Source organism: Mauremys reevesii, linkage group 17 (assembly GCF_016161935.1).
Source record: "Mauremys reevesii isolate NIE-2019 linkage group 17, ASM1616193v1, whole genome shotgun sequence".
In the NCBI taxonomy this organism is placed as follows: domain Eukaryota; kingdom Metazoa; phylum Chordata; order Testudines; family Geoemydidae; genus Mauremys; species Mauremys reevesii.
Window position 1 is genome coordinate 4,467,716 of NC_052639.1, and position 18,360 is coordinate 4,486,075.

The following is an 18,360-nucleotide window of genomic DNA, read 5'->3' on the forward strand; positions in this document are numbered from 1 at the left end:
AATCAAACATTTAACCTGAAGCAACTTTTTAAAAACTTTTTAGCTCAGATTAAAAACAAACAACCCCCCCCACCAGTTATTCACCCAACTCTAGGGGTGATTGCTTTGCTATAAGCAAGACTTAAAGTTGCGCTAGAATTTCCATTTTAATAAGAGTAGGAAAAAGCCATAAAAAAAGTCTGTTTTGAGTCAGAGGATCAATTCCAAATGGTTATTGTAATTTTTCTGAATTGCTTGAATTTTCTATAGCAGTTTGTGGTGAAAAATAATGTTAATTATGACTAAAAAGTGACATAACTAAAAATTTTCTCCCTTTTAAAAATGTACCAGTGAAGCCAGAGGTATGAAATTCAACATATGCAATTCTTTGGTTAGAGTAGATTGGAAAAATGTTTGTTAAAAGGGCACCATGTTTTGTATAAATAGCTATTTAAGGTTTCAAGGCTTCCTATTTGGAATGCTGCCACTAATGCACTGTTACTGCTCAGGCAACACTTATTGATGACAGTAAGGGACAATAGCAGCTCCACATTTATGGCACTAATGTAGCTGAAGACACAGGCTATAATGAGAGCATTTAAGTTATCTTGACATAGTGACTGAGAGTTTAATTATGTCCTCAACAGCAGGACTTCAGAAGATGCCACTGTTCTCCACCCTTAATCCTAGTGGAGCTCTGTCCCTTGAAGGGGCAGACCACAGATAATGATTTATCAATCTGTTCCTGCCTTTGATGATGTTATTGAACTCAGGCAGTCCTGACTCCTGCTTTTAGAACCAGCAGCCTGGGGTTCAGTCCCTGCAGAAGTACATGGACATTTGAACTGCTCTGAATCTCTGCAGTTTTGGGTGAGCAGCCATGGCTTGAGGCTGGTAATGTGCTCAGCGTGGCCCCTGCTAGGGGCTAGCTGATCAATAGCTTAAAGCCAGGTGGGACTATTATAATCTTGAACGAAACAGACCAGAGGGTCTCACTGAGGAATTTCTACATCAAGCTCATAACTTCTAAAGAAGCTTCAGCATCTTTTGTAGCGCATGTAATGTTGCCCCTAGTGGGTCACCCACAGGGGAATGAACCCTGGACCTCTAGCTTTAAAAGCATGAGCTGCTCCGGTTGAGCTAACAGAGGAACATTGGAGCAATGGCAGGAGCAGACTCCAGCTCTCTCAATATGTGGCATAGCTACTGCAAGAGTCCAGAGAGTCACACTGGGCTAGTGTAGGTTACACCATGTTTACAATAGAGGTGATGGTCCAGGGCATGTTGGAATCACCATATTGTACAATGGTAGAGTATGAGGGGGTGGAGTCACTGTATTAAACATCAGCATTAACAGCTGTCATCATTCATGGGCAGCCCTGATTGGTGGCAGAGGGAAAGGACAGTCCTTCTCCAGCCCCATTAACTCTCCCTCAAACCCCAGGTCTGGTCTTTTACCCCAATCACTGGATCCTGCAGGCAGCAGATTGTTAAGTTTCATTAAACACATAATGAGAGTGGGGTGAACAACAAATGTTTCACTTTGCTGGCAGTTCTGGGGACAATGTTAGTTTGACCTGAATAAAATTCTCTGGCATTTTTGGCAAATCAAAACTTCCACGTGTAGGTCAAACAATGTTTCAGTGTGGGTATTTTGATAAAAAGCAGAGGAAATTAAGGGTTACATTCACAAAAATAGGAGGAGAAGACAGCAATGCCTTCTTATACTTAATAAACCAGTAGTTAGGGTGCTCCCCTGGGAGGTTGGAGACCCAGTCTTCCCCAGAGAGTACCCTAAGCACCAGGCTAGGGCAGATTCTGGGGTGGGTTTCTCCTGTTGAAGCTGTTCCAGTGTGTGTAAAATACTCAAATATTCACTGAGCCAGAGAGAGTGAAAATGACTCTAGTCTGGTGGTTAATGACCACAGCTGGGGGAACCTGGCTTCCAGTCTCTGATCCCATTAGTTAATTTATACAAAATGGAATAGCTTCCCTAGGAGGGATTTAAAGACCCCACCCCAGAAAGCAGATGGGGAGGACCCCAACCACCAAGCTATGAAAGCTGAGACCTAGGTTCCAGTCCCTGCTCTGCAGTGGTCATTTGAAGCCAGGTAAGTACCCTAACCACTGAAATATTGGGCATAAGGGGGCAGGGCAGCTCCATCTCCTGTAGTTTTGTGAACAGCACTTAAATCCCATTGCGCACACACACACACACCTTTTGACACCTAATTTAGTTTTGGTCAACCTCAAACTGCATTTTCAGCAAATAAGCTGCTCACCTGAACCATGTCACCCAGCTCTGCTCCTAGGAAAGGGTAGTGATCCACAGCAAGGACAGCAGCCGAACGTGGTGTTGGGAGAAGGGGGCAGAATTAGGACTGTCACATGGATAAAAGTCCTAGTAACAGCAATAGCACTTTGAGACCATGAACATCTTTGGGGTCGGGAAGGAGTTTTCCTCCAGGGAAGATTGGCAATGGCCCTGGAGGTTTTTCGCCTTCCTCCGAAGCATGGGGCAGGGGTCGCTTGCTAAGGAGTGGGTGGATCGGCTTATGTGGCCTGCATCTTGCAGGAGGTCAGACTAGATGATCATAATGGTCCCTTCTGATCTTGAATTCTATGATTCTAAACAGTGAAAAAAAACAACATCTCAGGCATTTGTCATCCATAGGCAAGCTTGGAGGCAGACAGGGTGCTTCTCTGTTCCTCGCCTCTCTGATCCCTGTCAGCATGAAGGGAGGCATAGCTGCTGGTGCAGCCACTCCTGGTGTATCCAATTTCCACCCAAGGCTATGGCTCATTCCAGGAGCCAAGCGATGACAGATTCAGTGGTGGAAGCTCCCTCCAGCTGACAGGTTGTCATCACTCCTAAATACAGCAAGCTGCTCTTGGCAAAGTTACTTCCAGTAACTTCTCACCACTGAAAGTGTTGGAAAGGCAGAGAGCCTCCAACATCCTTCCAGAGGGTTGTTAGAACTAGGAACAGCTTCAGCAGCACAGGTTCTCCCTCTGGAATCTCCCCATCCCAGACCCTGGGGGGTTAGGGTTTTTAATACAGCACTTACAAGCTCAAGCACCAAAAGATTTGTTTATTGGCAGCTAAGGCTGCTTGTGGACATCCCATCAAATCCTTCAAAGAACAGAAGGAAGTTTGAGGAAGCCTCTGCCATCCTGTGCCTACAACATGGATAAGATTTTCACTTCCATTTCCAACCCATACTGAAAAGCAATGCTCATCCCAGCTTCACCACAAAGCCTTGACAGGTGATCCCAACAACATTAAGGCAGAGAAACTTCCTAATGAATGGACATGTGTGTTGTCATAATCTGTGACAGGCAGATGTGTCATTTGAGCAAGGTTCTGCATGGTAAAGCAAGTTGGATGAAATTAGACACTACTGACCTAAGAACCCTAAGTTATCTTTCATTTCACTGTCCACTGAAGAGTAAGTTACGAGTCTCAGGCTGGTTTCCAGTAGCCACATCATAAAGCTATGGCAGTCATTGTGAAGTCCAGTATTGAATGTGCTCCAGAAACTGATCTCTCCTCAAGCTAGCCACAGCATCTCTGGGTTGATAAGGCATCAGATAGGAAGCAAGCTGTGCAACCTAGTAAGCTAGCCCCATTCATCACCACCAGGGGGCAGCTCCAGGCACCAGCACGCCTAAGGCGGCAAGCTATGGGGGGGCGCTCTGCTGGTCACTGCGAGGGCAGCAGGCAGGTTGCCTTCAGCGGGTCCACTGGTCCCGTGGCTTCAGTGGACCTCCCGCAGGCATGCTGCCGAATCTGTGGGACCGGGGACCTCCTGCAGGCAAGCCGCTGAAGGCAGCCTGCCTGCTGTGCTTGGGGTGGCAAAATACCTAGAGCCACCCCTGATCACCACTGATGGCTCTGCCCAGCAATTGAGACATTTGAATATCAAGTTTATTCATTTGTATTACTGTAGCACTTGAGTGTACTCACACTCAGGACCAGGGTGTGAGGTACTGTACAAACAGAATAAGACATAGTGGAAGCTCTCTGGAGTAGAGTCTAAGTATGGGTTGACAGACCCCTCTGGGCATTTGCAGCAGCTGCTCTGGCAGGACTGACTCCCTGAGTCTCTGTATGAGGGAGCAGAATCTCACTATAAGACCTTGTCTACAGAGCTTAATTGGCCAGAATAGCTCTTGCAGATTAATGCCATGTGTGGATTTTTTTCCAGAATAAAAGTAAGTGTCCACAGAGGACATTATTCCAGTATATCTTGAGCACTTTAAATTCACAGACACCTTATTCTGGAAAGGCTGTCTGCTGTAGGCAAGCCTCTAGTATAGATATTAGGGTTGGAAGGGACCTCAGGAGGTATCTAGTCCAACCCCCTGCTCAAAGCAGGTCCAATCCCCAACTAAATCAATTTTTAGTAGTAATTTTTTCAAATGCATTTTAGTACTTCTCAGCCATATAGCAATGCATGCTAGTATAATTCTTCCTATTTATGGAGAATGGCAGCGTAAGGGGTTAAATAGCAATCTAACTTTGTCCAAAGCAACTCAGTGGGAGAGCAGAAGTCAGAACTGCAAATCCTCTGCTGGAAGTACTAGATCACATTAGGAACTAGGCAACACCCGTCTCCTGTCAACAGTGACTAAGCAATTCGGCCTGATTTCCTCCCCCACCCCCAGAATGCTTGGAAAGGCAGCTGCTAGACATCAAGTGGGACTCAAGTTTGACTCAAGTTTCCCCTTCCCTCTGCTGACTCACCCCTTCCAGGTCCTACACTCGATTTAGAGCCGCTGTCAAACTGTGGTAGTTGAAGATACTTCCTCACTATTTAGGTTGCTTGAATGGCAAGGGGCTGGCCCAGCACCCCACTATCAAAGCCACTTCCCCCTGGATAGTGGGGCACAAGTGGCCTCTCAAGAGCTGCACTGCTTTAGTTAGCATACCAGCAACAGATACCTGCAACGAGATGGAAGGTGTACATGGCACCTCTGCAGCCTCTTCTGGTTCAGGAGAGAAGGAGCCCTATGACTTAGAGAGCCTCCTGTACTTTACAACCGGAGTACCAATCCAGAGGTGAGTTTTCCTGGGAGCCTGTGTATTATATATGGCTGTAGATGCAGTGTGCTAGGATGCTGCCTGCCTCACCTAAAGAGGCATTTCAGTAACTGATCCTCACAAAGCAGCAATAGTTACAAGTACTTTATTATACATTCAACCTTCACAAGCATTAAAACCATTACACAGTAATAAGAGTTCATTGACAGCCAGTGGACTTTGTCACAGCTTTGATGGTCTCACACCTGTCTTGCTTGGAGAGCTCATGCAGAAGCACTAACTTCATTGCAGCATGGACCTCTCTGCAGGTAATGAGGCTTCTCTTGTTGTAGAGAGACAGCCTGGCAGCTTCTAATGCAACTTTCCCAAACAACTGTGGTTTATCCAGAGAACTTATGACATCGGCAACCCAGCAGGAGACCCCTGAGACTTGATGCATCTGCCAGAGAAGGAGCATTAACGTCAAGTCACTTGCTTAGAAGTGCACTAACTTAGTGGCAAGTTCAGCAACACCACTAGTCCTAAAAAAGCCCATCTAATTGTTAGATCAGGAACTAGAGACTCTGTTAATGCATAGAAGCCAGGAGTTCAAAGAGCTTTCATATAGGTGAATGAAGGTTGCTTACCACTGGCTTATACCCTTCCAGAGTGCAAAACAAAGACTTAAGCTCATGAAAGCCTACACCACACACTGCCATTCTCCCACCTCCCGTCACTGCCCTCAAGATCATCATAGCACTATAGATCTCCAAGACACACATCAGCATTGTCAGGGAAACAAGTTCCAAGAACCTTCATAGCTTTTAGTAGCCATGGGGGAATCACTGCAGTCTGACCACCCGCATGACACAGCCCATAAGCAGGGATCTTGGGGCACTGTAGTTGCAAGTCTCACAGCCTGCCATGTTGAGCACACAAAGTGGAAGGTTTTCTAAGTTATGGGTAAAGGTTTGTTGCATGTCCCATGCCTGTTCCACATGGACAGAGTTAGGGTTGCATGGGAAGAGTTAGACCAGGAAACAGATAGTTAAGGTGTGAGGTTTAAGTTTCATTTCCTTGGTCTGGAAGGGTAAGAGGCAAAGTTCAGCAACCTCTATTCACCTTTAACGAATCAGCTCTTGAAGGAGCCAAAAAGCATGTCACAGAATAGTCAAGTAGCTCAGGTGACCCACCAAAACTGGTCTTCTCAACTTGGAGTCAGTCAAACCTCTCAACTTCTCCCACTTCCCTCCCCAAAGCAGGGGATGCCATTATATTAGTCTGGCTAACTGCTGTGGAGGCAATGAAATGTCTAACCCATGCTTGTTAGAAAAGTGCAACTGTGAGTATCTCCTACATTGTGGGTAGTGTACTCACTGTAGTAACACATCAAAGCTTAAGTTACTACCAGGCTTCTGGAGCAGTATTTAACCAAATCCCGGCCCAAGTTGCTTAACAAAACGGGGAGGAGCAGAGTCTAGGTGTGCAAGTACCAACCTGGCCTTAGGTGGGCTATCAGGACAGCAGGCTGCAACGGGACTGAACAGGACTCACTATAAATGACTGTAGGTACTTTATAATGAACAGGAGTCCTTAAAAGGGCTGGTCCCAGGTGTTTTACCATGTAGAGCAGGAGGCATTTTCAGAGCCTCCCTGCGCTCTGAGCAGCCAAGTAAAAAGAGACCAAGCAGTGAGTGTCTGCTCCACTCCCAGGTGTTGATTGGGTGCCTCCAGAAGTAGGTAGGCAGGCATTGCTCAGGAACATCAAAGCCAGACACAAGCCAGTGACATATGGCTCAGACACAAGGATGAAGACTCATGTGTGTCATAAGTAAGATAATTAACACAGTCAGGCAAACATGAAAGTCACTCCCACATTTCTCCAGTTAGCTGCTACTTAGCCTTTAAGAGGCTCTCTTCCTAAGCAACCATGGTCAGGGGCATAGATTTATATTATCAGTACCCCAGACAGGAGCCAGAACAGATTTTTAAGTCAGAAGAAGTCCTAGCCCAAAAACCTTGCTTACACCACAGCAATTTAAGACTTTCACCGTAAGCGGAATTTGGAGCCCTAGTGTAGATAAGGCTCCTGCAGATTGTTAAAAGGAGAGAGAAAAAGTGTTAGCTAAACCTGCTCTAAACAAGTCTCGTCCACACAGCATTAAGAGTGGCTTATGTAGACCAGTAATACTTCTCAAGAAGTGTGGGGCAGGCAAAGCTCTCCCTCCCCCCTGAGGGCTCAAAGATAACATGTTCATATTTAAGCTCTTATCACAGCACTTACTTGCTTTAGGACTTTATATATGTAGGTAGAGTAGCCCTCCTTTCTCTTGCTACTGTAGCGCCTGAGACACAGAGGATCTCCCCTGGCATAGTCTATCTTCTTCCTTAGAAAGGGAACCGACGAAAGCTGCATCTCTGCTAGTAAGGCAGACATCAACACAAAAAGGAAGAGTGGAATTTACAAGCTTGTTGCATACAGACTCAAAACATCTCTATCCTTCTCAGTGTGCAGGTTGTACATCTGGGAGAGGAGAGCAGAGCACTCTCTAGAAGCAAGACTAGCTTAAGCTTTGTCATTTAGCTCCTGATTTAATATTTTTAGATATTTCAATGTGTAGTTAATACTTTTTTTATATTTCATCCCACAGATTAAGGTATTTAGCAAGATAACAAATGCTAGTCACATTACTGTATACACTCTGGGAAGACACTCAGATACTACATATAAGAACTATCAAATAATCATAAAATAATTACAAATAGGACATTGTGCATAACTACCACTCCTTACCTGAAAGGACCATAGCCATCATAAAGTAGAACTAGTACCACCACCAGCACTACCAAACCACCTCTGCAATTGCACTGCTTATAATAAAACTGCAGAGAACAAATACATCTACAGACACCAATGAGAGAGGTTAGCTTGTTCTGTTGATTCATTGACTTCACCTGCAGATTACATTCCATCCTAAAGACCCTGATTTCAATTAAAGAGACGGTAGCTCCAATATCAGATTTACACACATTTAATTTTTCACGAGTAGTCACACTGAAGTCAATGGGACTACTCGTGAATAATCTTAAGTAGGTAAATAAGTCTTTGCAGGCTTGTGAGAGTTTCCAAGCATAGAAAACCATGTCCCCCCAAAATGCTGGGGATGGGGTCCCTCCAAGGCTGTGGATCCAGCCCCCAACCCAATGTGGAGCTGTAGTGATGGAGTGCTCCCTGTGCTGTGGGATCTAACAGCCCATTGTGGGGCCTTGAGGATGGGGTCCCATGGGGATGTGGGATCCAGCCCCCAATGCAGGGTTCTGGGGATGGGGTCTCCTGGGCCTGTGGGATCCATCATGCCAATGTGTGACCCGGGAGTGGGGTTCCCCCAGGGCTGTGGGACCCAGCTTCCCAATGCAGGATGCTAGGGATGGGGTCTCCTGGGGCTGTGGGATCCAGCACCTCAATATGGGGCCCTGGCGTTGGGGTCCCCCAGGGCTGTGGGATCCACCCCCCCATGTGGGCCCTGAGGATGAGATCACCGGGGGACTGCAGGAACCAGCACCCCAATGTGAGCAGGGCTGTGGGATCCACCCCCCCATGTGGGCCCTGGGGATGGGGTCACCGTGGGGCTGCAGGAACCAGCACCCCAACGTGAGCCCTGGCATTGGGGTCACCCAGGGCAGTGGGATCCACGCCCCCATGTGGGCCCTGGGGATGGGGTCATCTGGGGGCTGCAGGAACCAGCACCCCAATGTGAGCAGGGCTGTGGGATCCACCCCCCCATGTGGGCCCTGGGGATGGGATCACCGGGGGGCTGCAGGAACCAGCACCCCAATGTGAGCAGGGCTGTGGGATCCACCCCCCCATGTGGGCCCTGGGGATGGGATCACCGGGGGGCTGCAGGAACCAGCACCCCAATGTGAGCAGGGCTGTGGGATCCACCCCCCCCATGTGGGCCCTGGGGATGGGATCACCGGGGGGCTGCAGGAACCAGCACCCCAATGTGAGCAGGGCTGTGGGATCCACCCCCCCATGTGGGCCCTGGGGATGGGGTCATCTGGGGGCTGTGGGATCCAGCACCCCAATGCAGGGTGCTGGGGATGGGGTCCCCGGGATCGAGTCCCCCCGTGTGGGGTTCCCTCGGGGCTGTGGGATCCAGCCCCGCAGCGTGGGCCCTGGGGACGGGGTCCCCCGAGGATCCAGCCTGGGGCGCCGGTCAGGGGCCCAGGCCCGTGAGCGCAGGAGCCGCGGCCGGCAGGGGGCGCTGCCGCCGCTCGGTGGAGGAGGCGGGGCGGGGCCGCGCGCCCGGCTCCACCCCGGACAGGCCCCGCCCGCTCCTGGCGGGCTCCGCGCGCCCCAGGTGAGGCGGGGCGGGCGCTGGCTCGGCGGGGCTGAGCTGAGGCGACGCTCGGGAGCCGCGCAGGCCGGCAGCGACCCCGGCGCCATGGCGGAGCTGGAGAGCCTGGAGTTCGGCAAGGCGGACTTCGTGCTGCTGGACTCGGTCTCCATGCCCGAGTTCATGGCCAACCTGCGGCTGCGGTGAGTGGGGCGGGCCGGGCCCAGGCTCCCCTCGCCGGGCCCCCGGGGGGAGCTGCTGGGACGGGCCGGCCCGGGGGTCTCCCGCCCTCAGCCGCCGCCCGCGCTGCGCCGCGCCGGGCCGGGCGGTTACCGGGGGGGCGAGGCCAGGCTGCCCCGGCATCACCGCACGGGGTCCGGGGCTGCTCCGAAAAGCCGCCGGCAGAAGCGCCTCTACCCCCCCGCGCGGTCCGGCTCGGTGTCTCCCGCCTCCCACGCGCCGCTCCGCGCTGCCCCGCGTGGACCCCCCCGCCGTGACCCGGGGGCGGCAGTTTGCAGGTTCCAGGTGTGAGAGCCGGGCCCCGCCGCGCGTGTCCCGTCCCTGTAGTGCGCGGAGTTACAGCGGCCGGGTAAAGTCCCACCTCGTTCCCGTCTGTTTTATTAGCCAGCTGCTGGCAACCGAGCAGCACCCAGTTCTGGAGATTATAGTGTAAAAATAGGACTGTCTGGGCAAGGCACGGTCTGGCGTGTGTAGACAGTATGTCATTGTACTTGACTGTCTTGGCAAATGCGTTGAATCTAAGTTTATTTTGCCTCTGGGTTTGTGAATTGAACTGCACGTTGGTTTTCCTTAGCATTTACAAATGCAGCCTACTTTTTAATAGTCCTGTATGGTAGGCAGAGATGATCCCATTCTGCAGATGGCAGGAACTGAGGTGGAGAGCATTTATGACTTGCTCATAGTCGCAGCAAGCCAGTGTCAGAGCCATGATGAAAACAAGGACATTCCTGACTCCAGAGCTAGCACTCCCAACTGTTACACCCCACTGCCTTTCTATGGGTAAATAGTATCAAACTAAAGTCCTCTGCTTGCTGGTATGAAACTCACATTTGTTGCAGCTCACAACTTTCCTTAAGCAGCAGCAGAATGAATTGACAGGACCTTTGATGTTAATACAGCTGTTAAGAATCCCGCTGGCAGCAGTGAACCCGATCAATGTCAGCTTTCCCAAGCAATAACAGAATTAAACTAAGTAACTGCAGAAGCATTGGGTTTGTTTATTGGAGTAGTGGAGGACCCAAAATGAGATTGTAGGAGGAGCAGAATATCAAAGACCCTCTAGGACTGTCAGGAAGAGAATATGTGGAAGTTAGCCAGAAGGTGATATGAAAGAGAGCCCCTGAATGGAGTCCGGAGACCGCATCATGGTAGGAATTACCATCAAGGCACCTTACCCCTTCTCATCAGTTTGAGGGAGATTTGCTTCTGACTTGGTTGTCGTCTCTGGAGCTTGCAGGTTAGACTCATGGGACCACTTTAGCCCTTCCTTCTGGATCCTGGGACATGGTAGTGCTCCATATGCACCTACAACCCACCTGCTCTGTCAGCTAACATAGTAAGTGCTGGAAACCCACCTGCTCTGTCAGCTAACATAGTAAGTGCTGGAGCACAAGTGGTAGCTGTCTGTGATGTCATGCTGAAGGTTCAGAGTTCCAACCTTGTGAACACTGGTTACAATTATACATAATATTTATTTTTTACTTAAAAAAAATCCTAGAATTTGCATACAAAAACTATATTAAAATAACTTTATTTAATTGCAAAATCCAGCACTCAAAAGTTAGGAAATGTCAGATTTGAGTTTGCCCTTGCAACCATGTGTGTCATAGTCTTCAACACATGATCTCTGAGAAAGAAACATTATAAAACACATTGAAGTTAAGTAATTTTAGTTAAGCTATTATCTCTGCTAAGTTTCTCACAATTCTCGAGATCCAATCTCTGTTCCTTAGCTAAAATACAGACTGGAGAAAAAAATTATAACTTTTATTAGAAAAGAATAGAATTTAAAGCAAATAAGAGGCCAAAGACAGCAAAATAAAGGTGGTTAGATAATAGTGTTTCAAAGCGCTTCACAAAAGAGGTAAAGGAGAGGTGAAGTGGTTTGCTGAAGGTCGCCCAGAAAGTCAATAGCAGAGGTGGGAATAGAAACCCAGATATCCTGAGACCCAGCCCAGTGCTCTGTCTGGTAGGCCATTTTACTGTTTGGTTCAATACCAGTAGTTTTAGTAACTATTAGTGAAACAGAAAACAGTTGTACATCCTTCTGTATCAGAACTTTGTTATTCCCTTCCCCTTAGTTGTAAGTTAGTAGATCGCTTTGTATGTTACGCTGGCTGTCTGCAAATACAAATAAAGAGTGGATCTGGCCCATTGGTTATTTGGGCCTTTCAATATTTTGGTAGGCTTCACCTTAAACATTTTCACTTTCAGTTGGTATGTTAAGCAAATATAATGTGCTATTTTATTTAATATAGAACAAATACCCTAACTTTGTTAATGAGTACATATATTTCTCACTGATTGCATTTCTATTTAAAATAGACAATATTCGAAGTATTTGCAGTACTGTTTATGGTCACTTGGCAATGACAATTCCTCAGATTGTAAGAGTCTGTTATACAGTACTATAGATAACTTTTAATTTTCTACATAGTTTCTTAAAAATTAATCAACGCCTCTTATCTCTATTTACCCATTAATAAAATTATTTTATAATACGGTATCAAATAATACCAGTGATGGAATGCTAGATGGGGAGGGATCTGAGTTTCTACAGAGAATTCTTTTCCAGGTATCTGGCTGCTAGGTCTTGCCCACATGCTCATGGTCTAACTAATCTTCATGTTTGGGGTTGGGAAGGAATTTTCCTCTGGGTCAGATTGGCAGAGGCTATGGGCATGTCTTCACTACAAAGTTAGGTTGACTTAATTTGATGTCCAGCTGCTGCAGTAGTTAAGTTGGTCGTGCATGTTCACACTGCACTCATTGTGTCAATGGAATGCATCTTTACTAGCAGCACTTGCATTATGTATAGAGCAGTGCACCTTGGATAGCTATCCCATAGTGCAACTAGCTGCAGGGGGTTTTGGGGAGGGCTTGCAGTGCCTCATGGGTCCAAAACATTGTCTCGTGTGTGTGTGTGTGTGTGTGGGGGGGGGGGTTAAGAAAGCTACAATCAGGGACTTTCTTTCTAGATCACAAAATAACCATTGATGATGTTGAAATGCCTATAGCGATCCTGGGAGACCCAGCCTACCCCTTGCTCCCATGGCTCATGAAGCCATACACTGGCCACCCGGACAGCAGTAAGATAGGCTGAGCAAGTGCAGAATGGTGGTGGAATGTGCCTTTGGACATTTACTAGGTCTAACATACTAAGCAGTTTGCTTGCTAGGTAAGACCTCAGTGAAAGCTATATCCCCATTGTTCTCTCTGCCTGCTGTGTGCTCCGTAATATCTGAGAGTCAGAGGGAGAGAAGTTTCCGTAAGGGTCGGGGCATGAAGGTGGATAGGCTGGCAGCTAATTTTGAGCAGCCAGATACCAGGGCAATAAAACAAGCCCAGCGAGGAGCTCTGCGTCTCCGGGAGGCTTTGAAAACCTGGTTCAGTAATGAGCCACAGTAATGTGCACCATTAGTTTGCATTGTGCCTTCCCATACCATTCCCTCTGTTGCATCAGTTTCCCTGTACCTCCCACTCCCACTTCATGTTTGGAATAAATAGAGTATTTCATTCTTGAAACATTGACTTTTATTGTACAAACATGAAGAAACTGAAAGAACAAGAAAATAATTTAACCTGGGGCAAATGATATGATAAAATTGAGAGGGGAGAAACCAAGTCAGCTTTCCAAAGCACAGAAGATTTGTCCATCAAAGGTTTTCAGGTGGCTTTGTTCTTAGTACCCTCCCCTGGTGTTGAGTGGAAGGGATACTGCATATTTCCCCCCACTTCCAGGAACGTTTGGGGGAAGGGGATTGGGAATAGGGTGCTGTCTGCAGGCCATTCTGTGGGGGCTGCAGAAGGAGTCTCTAGCAAGCTGTTTTTCTTGAAGTTCAACAAGATACCTCAACATGTCTGTCTAGTCCTTCATAATCTGCAGCATCTCATCCTGTGTTGTACGGTTGTGCTCTTGGGATGCTCTCCTGCTCTCTGTCCAGTTTTTCAGACAATCAAATCCTCCGGGCTTTGAGCTCTGTATCAGCTGTCCCAGAGGTGTTCATTATCTCATTGAACATGTCATCATGCAGTCTCTTTTTCAATCTTCTAATCTGCGGCAGCCTGTCCGCCAGTGTGGTGGATGTGCTGAAGGCCAAGCTTTCCACTGTAAGGCATGCAAAGCACAAGGCAGCCATTGTCAGTGCATACCTGGGGTCTAGTACAAGGTTGCTATTTAAAAATCCCTCCCCATACTGTACTCAAATGCAAGCCAGAACATAATCAGAATCCCTAGCTATTCAATGAACCGGTTTGCTGTTCCAGCTATGGTGAGTATGGCCCAGAGGCAAGAGTGACAGGCCTTGTGCTGCAACCAGTGTTCCCTCTAATTTTTCCCACCCATGTGTGGAATTAGTTTTGTTTTGTGCACCAATGTGGAGGTGATGTGTGACACGTCAACTTCATATCAGTGCACATAACAAAATTCATGTGGTGGGACCAAGGGGTTTGGAGTGTGGGAGGGGGCTCAGGGCTGGGGGTGCATGCACTGGGGTGGGGCTGGGGATGAGGAGTTTAGGGTGCAGGAGGGTGCTCCGGGACTACGGTGGGGAGAGGACTCCCCCCAGCCAAGCTGCTGCTGTGGGGAGAGAGAGCTGGGGGGAGAGGTGCCTCTCCCTGCTGCGGCAGTTCTGGGGCTGGGACCGCAGGATAGGCACCCCTTTCCTGGCCCCAGCAAATCCAGGCCAGAGCTGGGTCCAGGGAAGGGCGCCGCGTCTGGGTCTGGGCCTGTGGCCGCCTCCGGGCCTGCAGCTGCCCCAGTTGCGACTGGATCCAGGCTTCAGCATAGTTAGGGCCGGGGAGCTGCCCCGCCTGTGGCTAGGTTGGGGCGCCCTTCCCCTGGCTGCAGCAGGTCCCTGGGCGGGTTCCCTGAGCGCCTGCATGCCCCTAAATAGGCTGCTGTGCAGCTTACAGGGAACTTAGGATGCAACTTGTGGGAAACCAGTGTCGGGAGTGCAGGTGGACAATGTCTCTTCCCCTCAGCGGCATGGATGTTGCTTTGAGACCAGGGACCAGTGTATTTAGTTTGTATATTTTATACATTAAACACAGTTTTTCCTTTGGTCCTGTAAATATCCTTTATCATAAACTAAGGAGCGATAGCTTCTTCTCTGGCTCTTATCCTTTGTGTGATTCTTCCAGCAGTGAGATCAACAGCCATATAGCTAAGTTTATGGTGTGATCAACTCTAACTGAGCTCTCAAGATGATCCAGTGGCAAGTTTTGGAAGTTGCAGGATCCTTCAGCTGCTGTGTGTAGCTCCTTGTAGTCTTTGCAGAAGGGTATTTAGATGACAGTAGAGTTGTCTTTGTGCTTGTGGCATATACTTATCTCAGACTGGGAATAGTTTTTCCATTCCGTCTGATTACACTCTTACTAACTTGAAATGGTTTGTTCAGAGCATGTATTTGGACTGGTTCCACCTGTGCCGTAATTCTGGCTTCTGCCGGGACTATTTCTGTTCAGGGTCACTGGTTAGCGCAGGCAGGTTGTGCTCGATTTAGTTCCCAAGAAAGCCAGATGTGGGTGGAATGGAAGCCATATCAGCTTGAGTGCATACAAGGACATTTCCCAAAGGATGTCTTCAGTGGGAGAAAGACAAATGCACTGCACTGTTCAGCTTTTTAATATGTGAATAGCTGTATGTGTAAAACTGGTACAGTAACTCCTCACTTAACGTTGTAGTTATGTTCCTGAAAAATGCGACTTTAAGTGAAACGATGTTAAGTGAATCCAATTTCCCCATAAGAATTAATGTAAATCGGGGGGGGGGGAGGGGAGTTAGGTTCCAGGGCAGCTTCCCCTACTCAGCAAGCGCCAGAGGTGGGGGGTTCAACCTTCAGCCTGCCCACTCCACTCCTTCCCCCAAGCCCCTGCCCTTGACCTGCCTCTTCTCCCCCCCAACTCCTCCCCCTTTACTTCACTCACTGCATCCTGGCTCCTCTCCCCTGCCTCCCAAATGTGGAAAGCCAGCTGATTGCCGAGTAGAGGAGGGAGTGGGGAGGCGTGCTGAGTCCTCGCTCCTCCCCCCTCCCTTCTGCCGGGGCAATCGGCTGGCTTGCCATGTTTGGGAGGCAGGGGGGGAGGGGAGCCTGCGTGCTGAGTCCTCACTCCTCCCCCCTCCCTCCTGCTTCCAAAAAGCCGCAAGCCAGCTGATTGCCGCCGGCAGGAGGCGAGGGGAGGGGGAAGGCACTGATCCGCAGAGTCTGCCGGCGGGCGGGAGGGGGCCGTAGGGAGGCTGCCAGCTGTGGAGAAAGCAGGCCGCCAAACAACGTAAGAGTGGAGCATTGCACAACTTTAAATGAGTATGCTCCCTAATTGATCAGCAACGAAACAACATTAAGTGGGGTGACTTTAAGTGAGGAGTTACTGTACTAGTTTAGACTCAGTGTCATTTCACTTCTTGGTTATTCAGTTATGAGCCAATCAGAATTCCAGTGTATGATATTTTTGTGATGTGGACATTACATATTGAAACAGTAATTTCACTTAGCCCATCAAGCAGCTACTGGATGTTCACTTCTAGTTACTTCTAACTTAAGCTGTGTTTGAACCCCTTAATACTGAATTTACTGTTTTTATGTACTACTTAAAATCCACCAGCCATCCATTTATCCGGCATTTTAGATTAATACTGATTCCAGAGAGTTCGCATGTGCAGTTGTCTCTTGATCAGGTATATTTGCATGTTTCTTTTAAAAAAATTTGGTGGATTTTTGCACTTTAAACAATTGCAAAGAAATGAACATAATCACTGCCACCTTAATTCAAATGAATTTCACTTTAGCAGAGATTGTCTCATTACTGTGTTAGTAAATTTTGTGGTAGGCATTTTAGGCTTAAGTATTCTCAGGCTGCATAGAGATTGATATACCGGCTAATGCTCTTTCAGAGGGGCTTGCAAGAAATTGAATTCAAAGAACTTTTTAAACCAGTGAGTCTTTCTTTTTTGAAAAATGTCAAATAATAAAACCTTTTCAGACCCTTTTCTATATTAATACTAGTACTTTTCTGTGTTTGGATAAATACCTGGATAAGCTACACAGGCAAATACCTGACCCTGCATTGATGGTGAAGACATATTTTCATTAACTTCAGTGGCTGAAGATGACAGCATAGTTAAGGTTGGGGCAAAGATCTCGGTTTAACAGGAGTTAAAAACCTTTATTTTTGCAAAAGTCATAAAAATGGCAAAAGAAAATTTCTTCTAGGCTTCCTTTTTAAGGGGCAGGTTTTGGTGGTTTGTTGAAAAATTGGTTGATGCAGAGAATAACAATGCCATTTTTGAAATTCTCTGTAGTATCTCACCTTTTTCTGGACTCCTTTTGCAATAAATCTGAAATAGTGTGTGTATTTCATTCATTGCTCTGTACAATAGAACCTCAGAGTTATGAACATCTCATGAATGGAGGTTGTTCGTAATGCTGAAGAACACATTATGGTTGTTCTTTCAAAAGTTGACAACTGAACATTGACTTAATACAGATTTGAAACTTACTATGCAGAAGAAAAATGCTGCTTTTACCATATTAATTTAAATGAAACAAGTACAGAAAGTTTCCTTACTTTGTCAAATCTTTTTTCTCTTTATCTTATTTTAGTAGTTTATGTTTAACGCTGTACTGTACTGTATTTGTTTTTTTGACTTTGCTGCTGCCTGATTGCATACTTCGGTTTCCAAATGAGGTATGTGGCTGACTGGTCAGGTCATAAGTCTGGTGTTCATAACTCTGAGGTTCTACTGTATGTGACAATTGCTGCAATGTCATTTATACATAGTTAGCATTTGTCTAGTTAATGATTCATTTGTATAAGTAATACCTAGCTCTTATATAGTACGTTTCATCAGTAGATCTTAAAGTGCTTCACAAAGAAGGTAAGCGTCTCTGTCCACATAGAATCATAGACTTTAAGGTCAGAAGGGACCATTATAATCATCTAGTCTGACCTCCTGCACAATGCAGGCCACAGAATCTCACCTACCCACTCCTGTATCAAACCTGTGTCTGAGCCATTGAAGTCCTCAAATCATGGTTTAAAGACTTCAAGGTGCAGAGAACCTTCCAGCAAGTGACCCTTGCCCCATGCTGCAGAGGAAGGCGAAAAACCCCCAGGGCTTCTGCCAATCTGCCCTGGAGGAAAATTCCTTCCTGACCCCAAATATGGCGATCAGCTAAATCCTGAGAATGTGGGCAAGACTCACCAGCCAGACACCCAGGAAAGAATTCTCTGGTAGTAACTCAGATCCCACCCCATCTAACATCCCATCACAAGCAATTGGGCATATTTATCGCTAGTAGTAAAAGACAAATTAATTGCCAAAATTAGGCTATCCCATTATACCATCCCCTCCATAAATTTATCAAGCTTAGTCTTGAAGCCAGAGAGAAAGATACGGCAGCACACAGGAAACTCCACACAATCCTGGGACCCAGCGACAGGCTGTTTCTCCCTCCGGATCCCTGGGTTTGGAGGGGTAGAGGGGCGGCTGTCTAGTCAGGGGGGCATGGCTGGGCAGGGGGCGTGGGTATCTGGGCTAGGGAGGGCCCCGCAGCTGGGCTCTGAGGCGTAGTGGGTTCGGGTGTATTGGCTTGGAGGGGCTGTGACTGGGCAGGGATTATGAGTGTCTGGCCCCTCAGCTGGGCTCTGGGAGGGGGCAGAGAAACAGGAAACTGGCTTGTCATAGGGGTTTCTTTAACTCTCTACTCCTGGAGGAATTTGTGTCTCTCTATATACATTGGGAGTGAGAACAACAGGATAACAACAGATATAGCTGGAGAG

At 47.7% G+C, this 18,360-nt stretch overlaps 2 protein-coding genes across 13 annotated transcripts in view; one reads left to right on the forward strand and one right to left on the reverse strand.

Moving 5' to 3' along the window:
* Positions 1 to 4,856: 4,856 nt before the first annotated feature.
* Positions 4,857 to 18,360, forward strand: part of MYO1D (myosin ID) — a 350,229-nt gene continuing 336,725 nt past the window's right edge. For 6 of the 11 annotated variants that reach the window (XM_039504260.1, XM_039504270.1, XM_039504264.1 and 3 more), the window contains exon 1: positions 4,859 to 5,041. In XM_039504260.1, the coding sequence (XP_039360194.1) occupies positions 4,935 to 5,041 (107 nt within the window). In that variant the 5' untranslated portion in view covers positions 4,859 to 4,934. Of the gene's footprint in view, positions 5,042 to 9,360; positions 9,543 to 18,360 lie in introns of those variants that run through there. The other 5 variants (XM_039504262.1, XM_039504271.1, XM_039504263.1 and 2 more) reach the window with 4 other exon arrangements.
* Positions 5,153 to 7,956, reverse strand: LOC120385149 (histone H2B-like). 2 transcript variants are annotated; one of them, XM_039504272.1, is made up of 3 exons: positions 7,797 to 7,956; positions 7,287 to 7,423; positions 5,153 to 5,462 (listed from the first exon to the last, which is right to left on the reverse strand). In XM_039504272.1, the coding sequence occupies exons 1-3, from the start codon at positions 7,816 to 7,818 to the stop codon at positions 5,223 to 5,225; spliced, it is 399 nt and encodes a 132-aa protein (XP_039360206.1). In that variant the 5' UTR covers positions 7,819 to 7,956; the 3' UTR covers positions 5,153 to 5,222. The 2 variants fall into 2 exon arrangements, with proteins under 2 accessions (XP_039360206.1, XP_039360207.1); XM_039504273.1 differs by having other exon boundaries at positions 7,287 to 7,420; positions 7,797 to 7,955.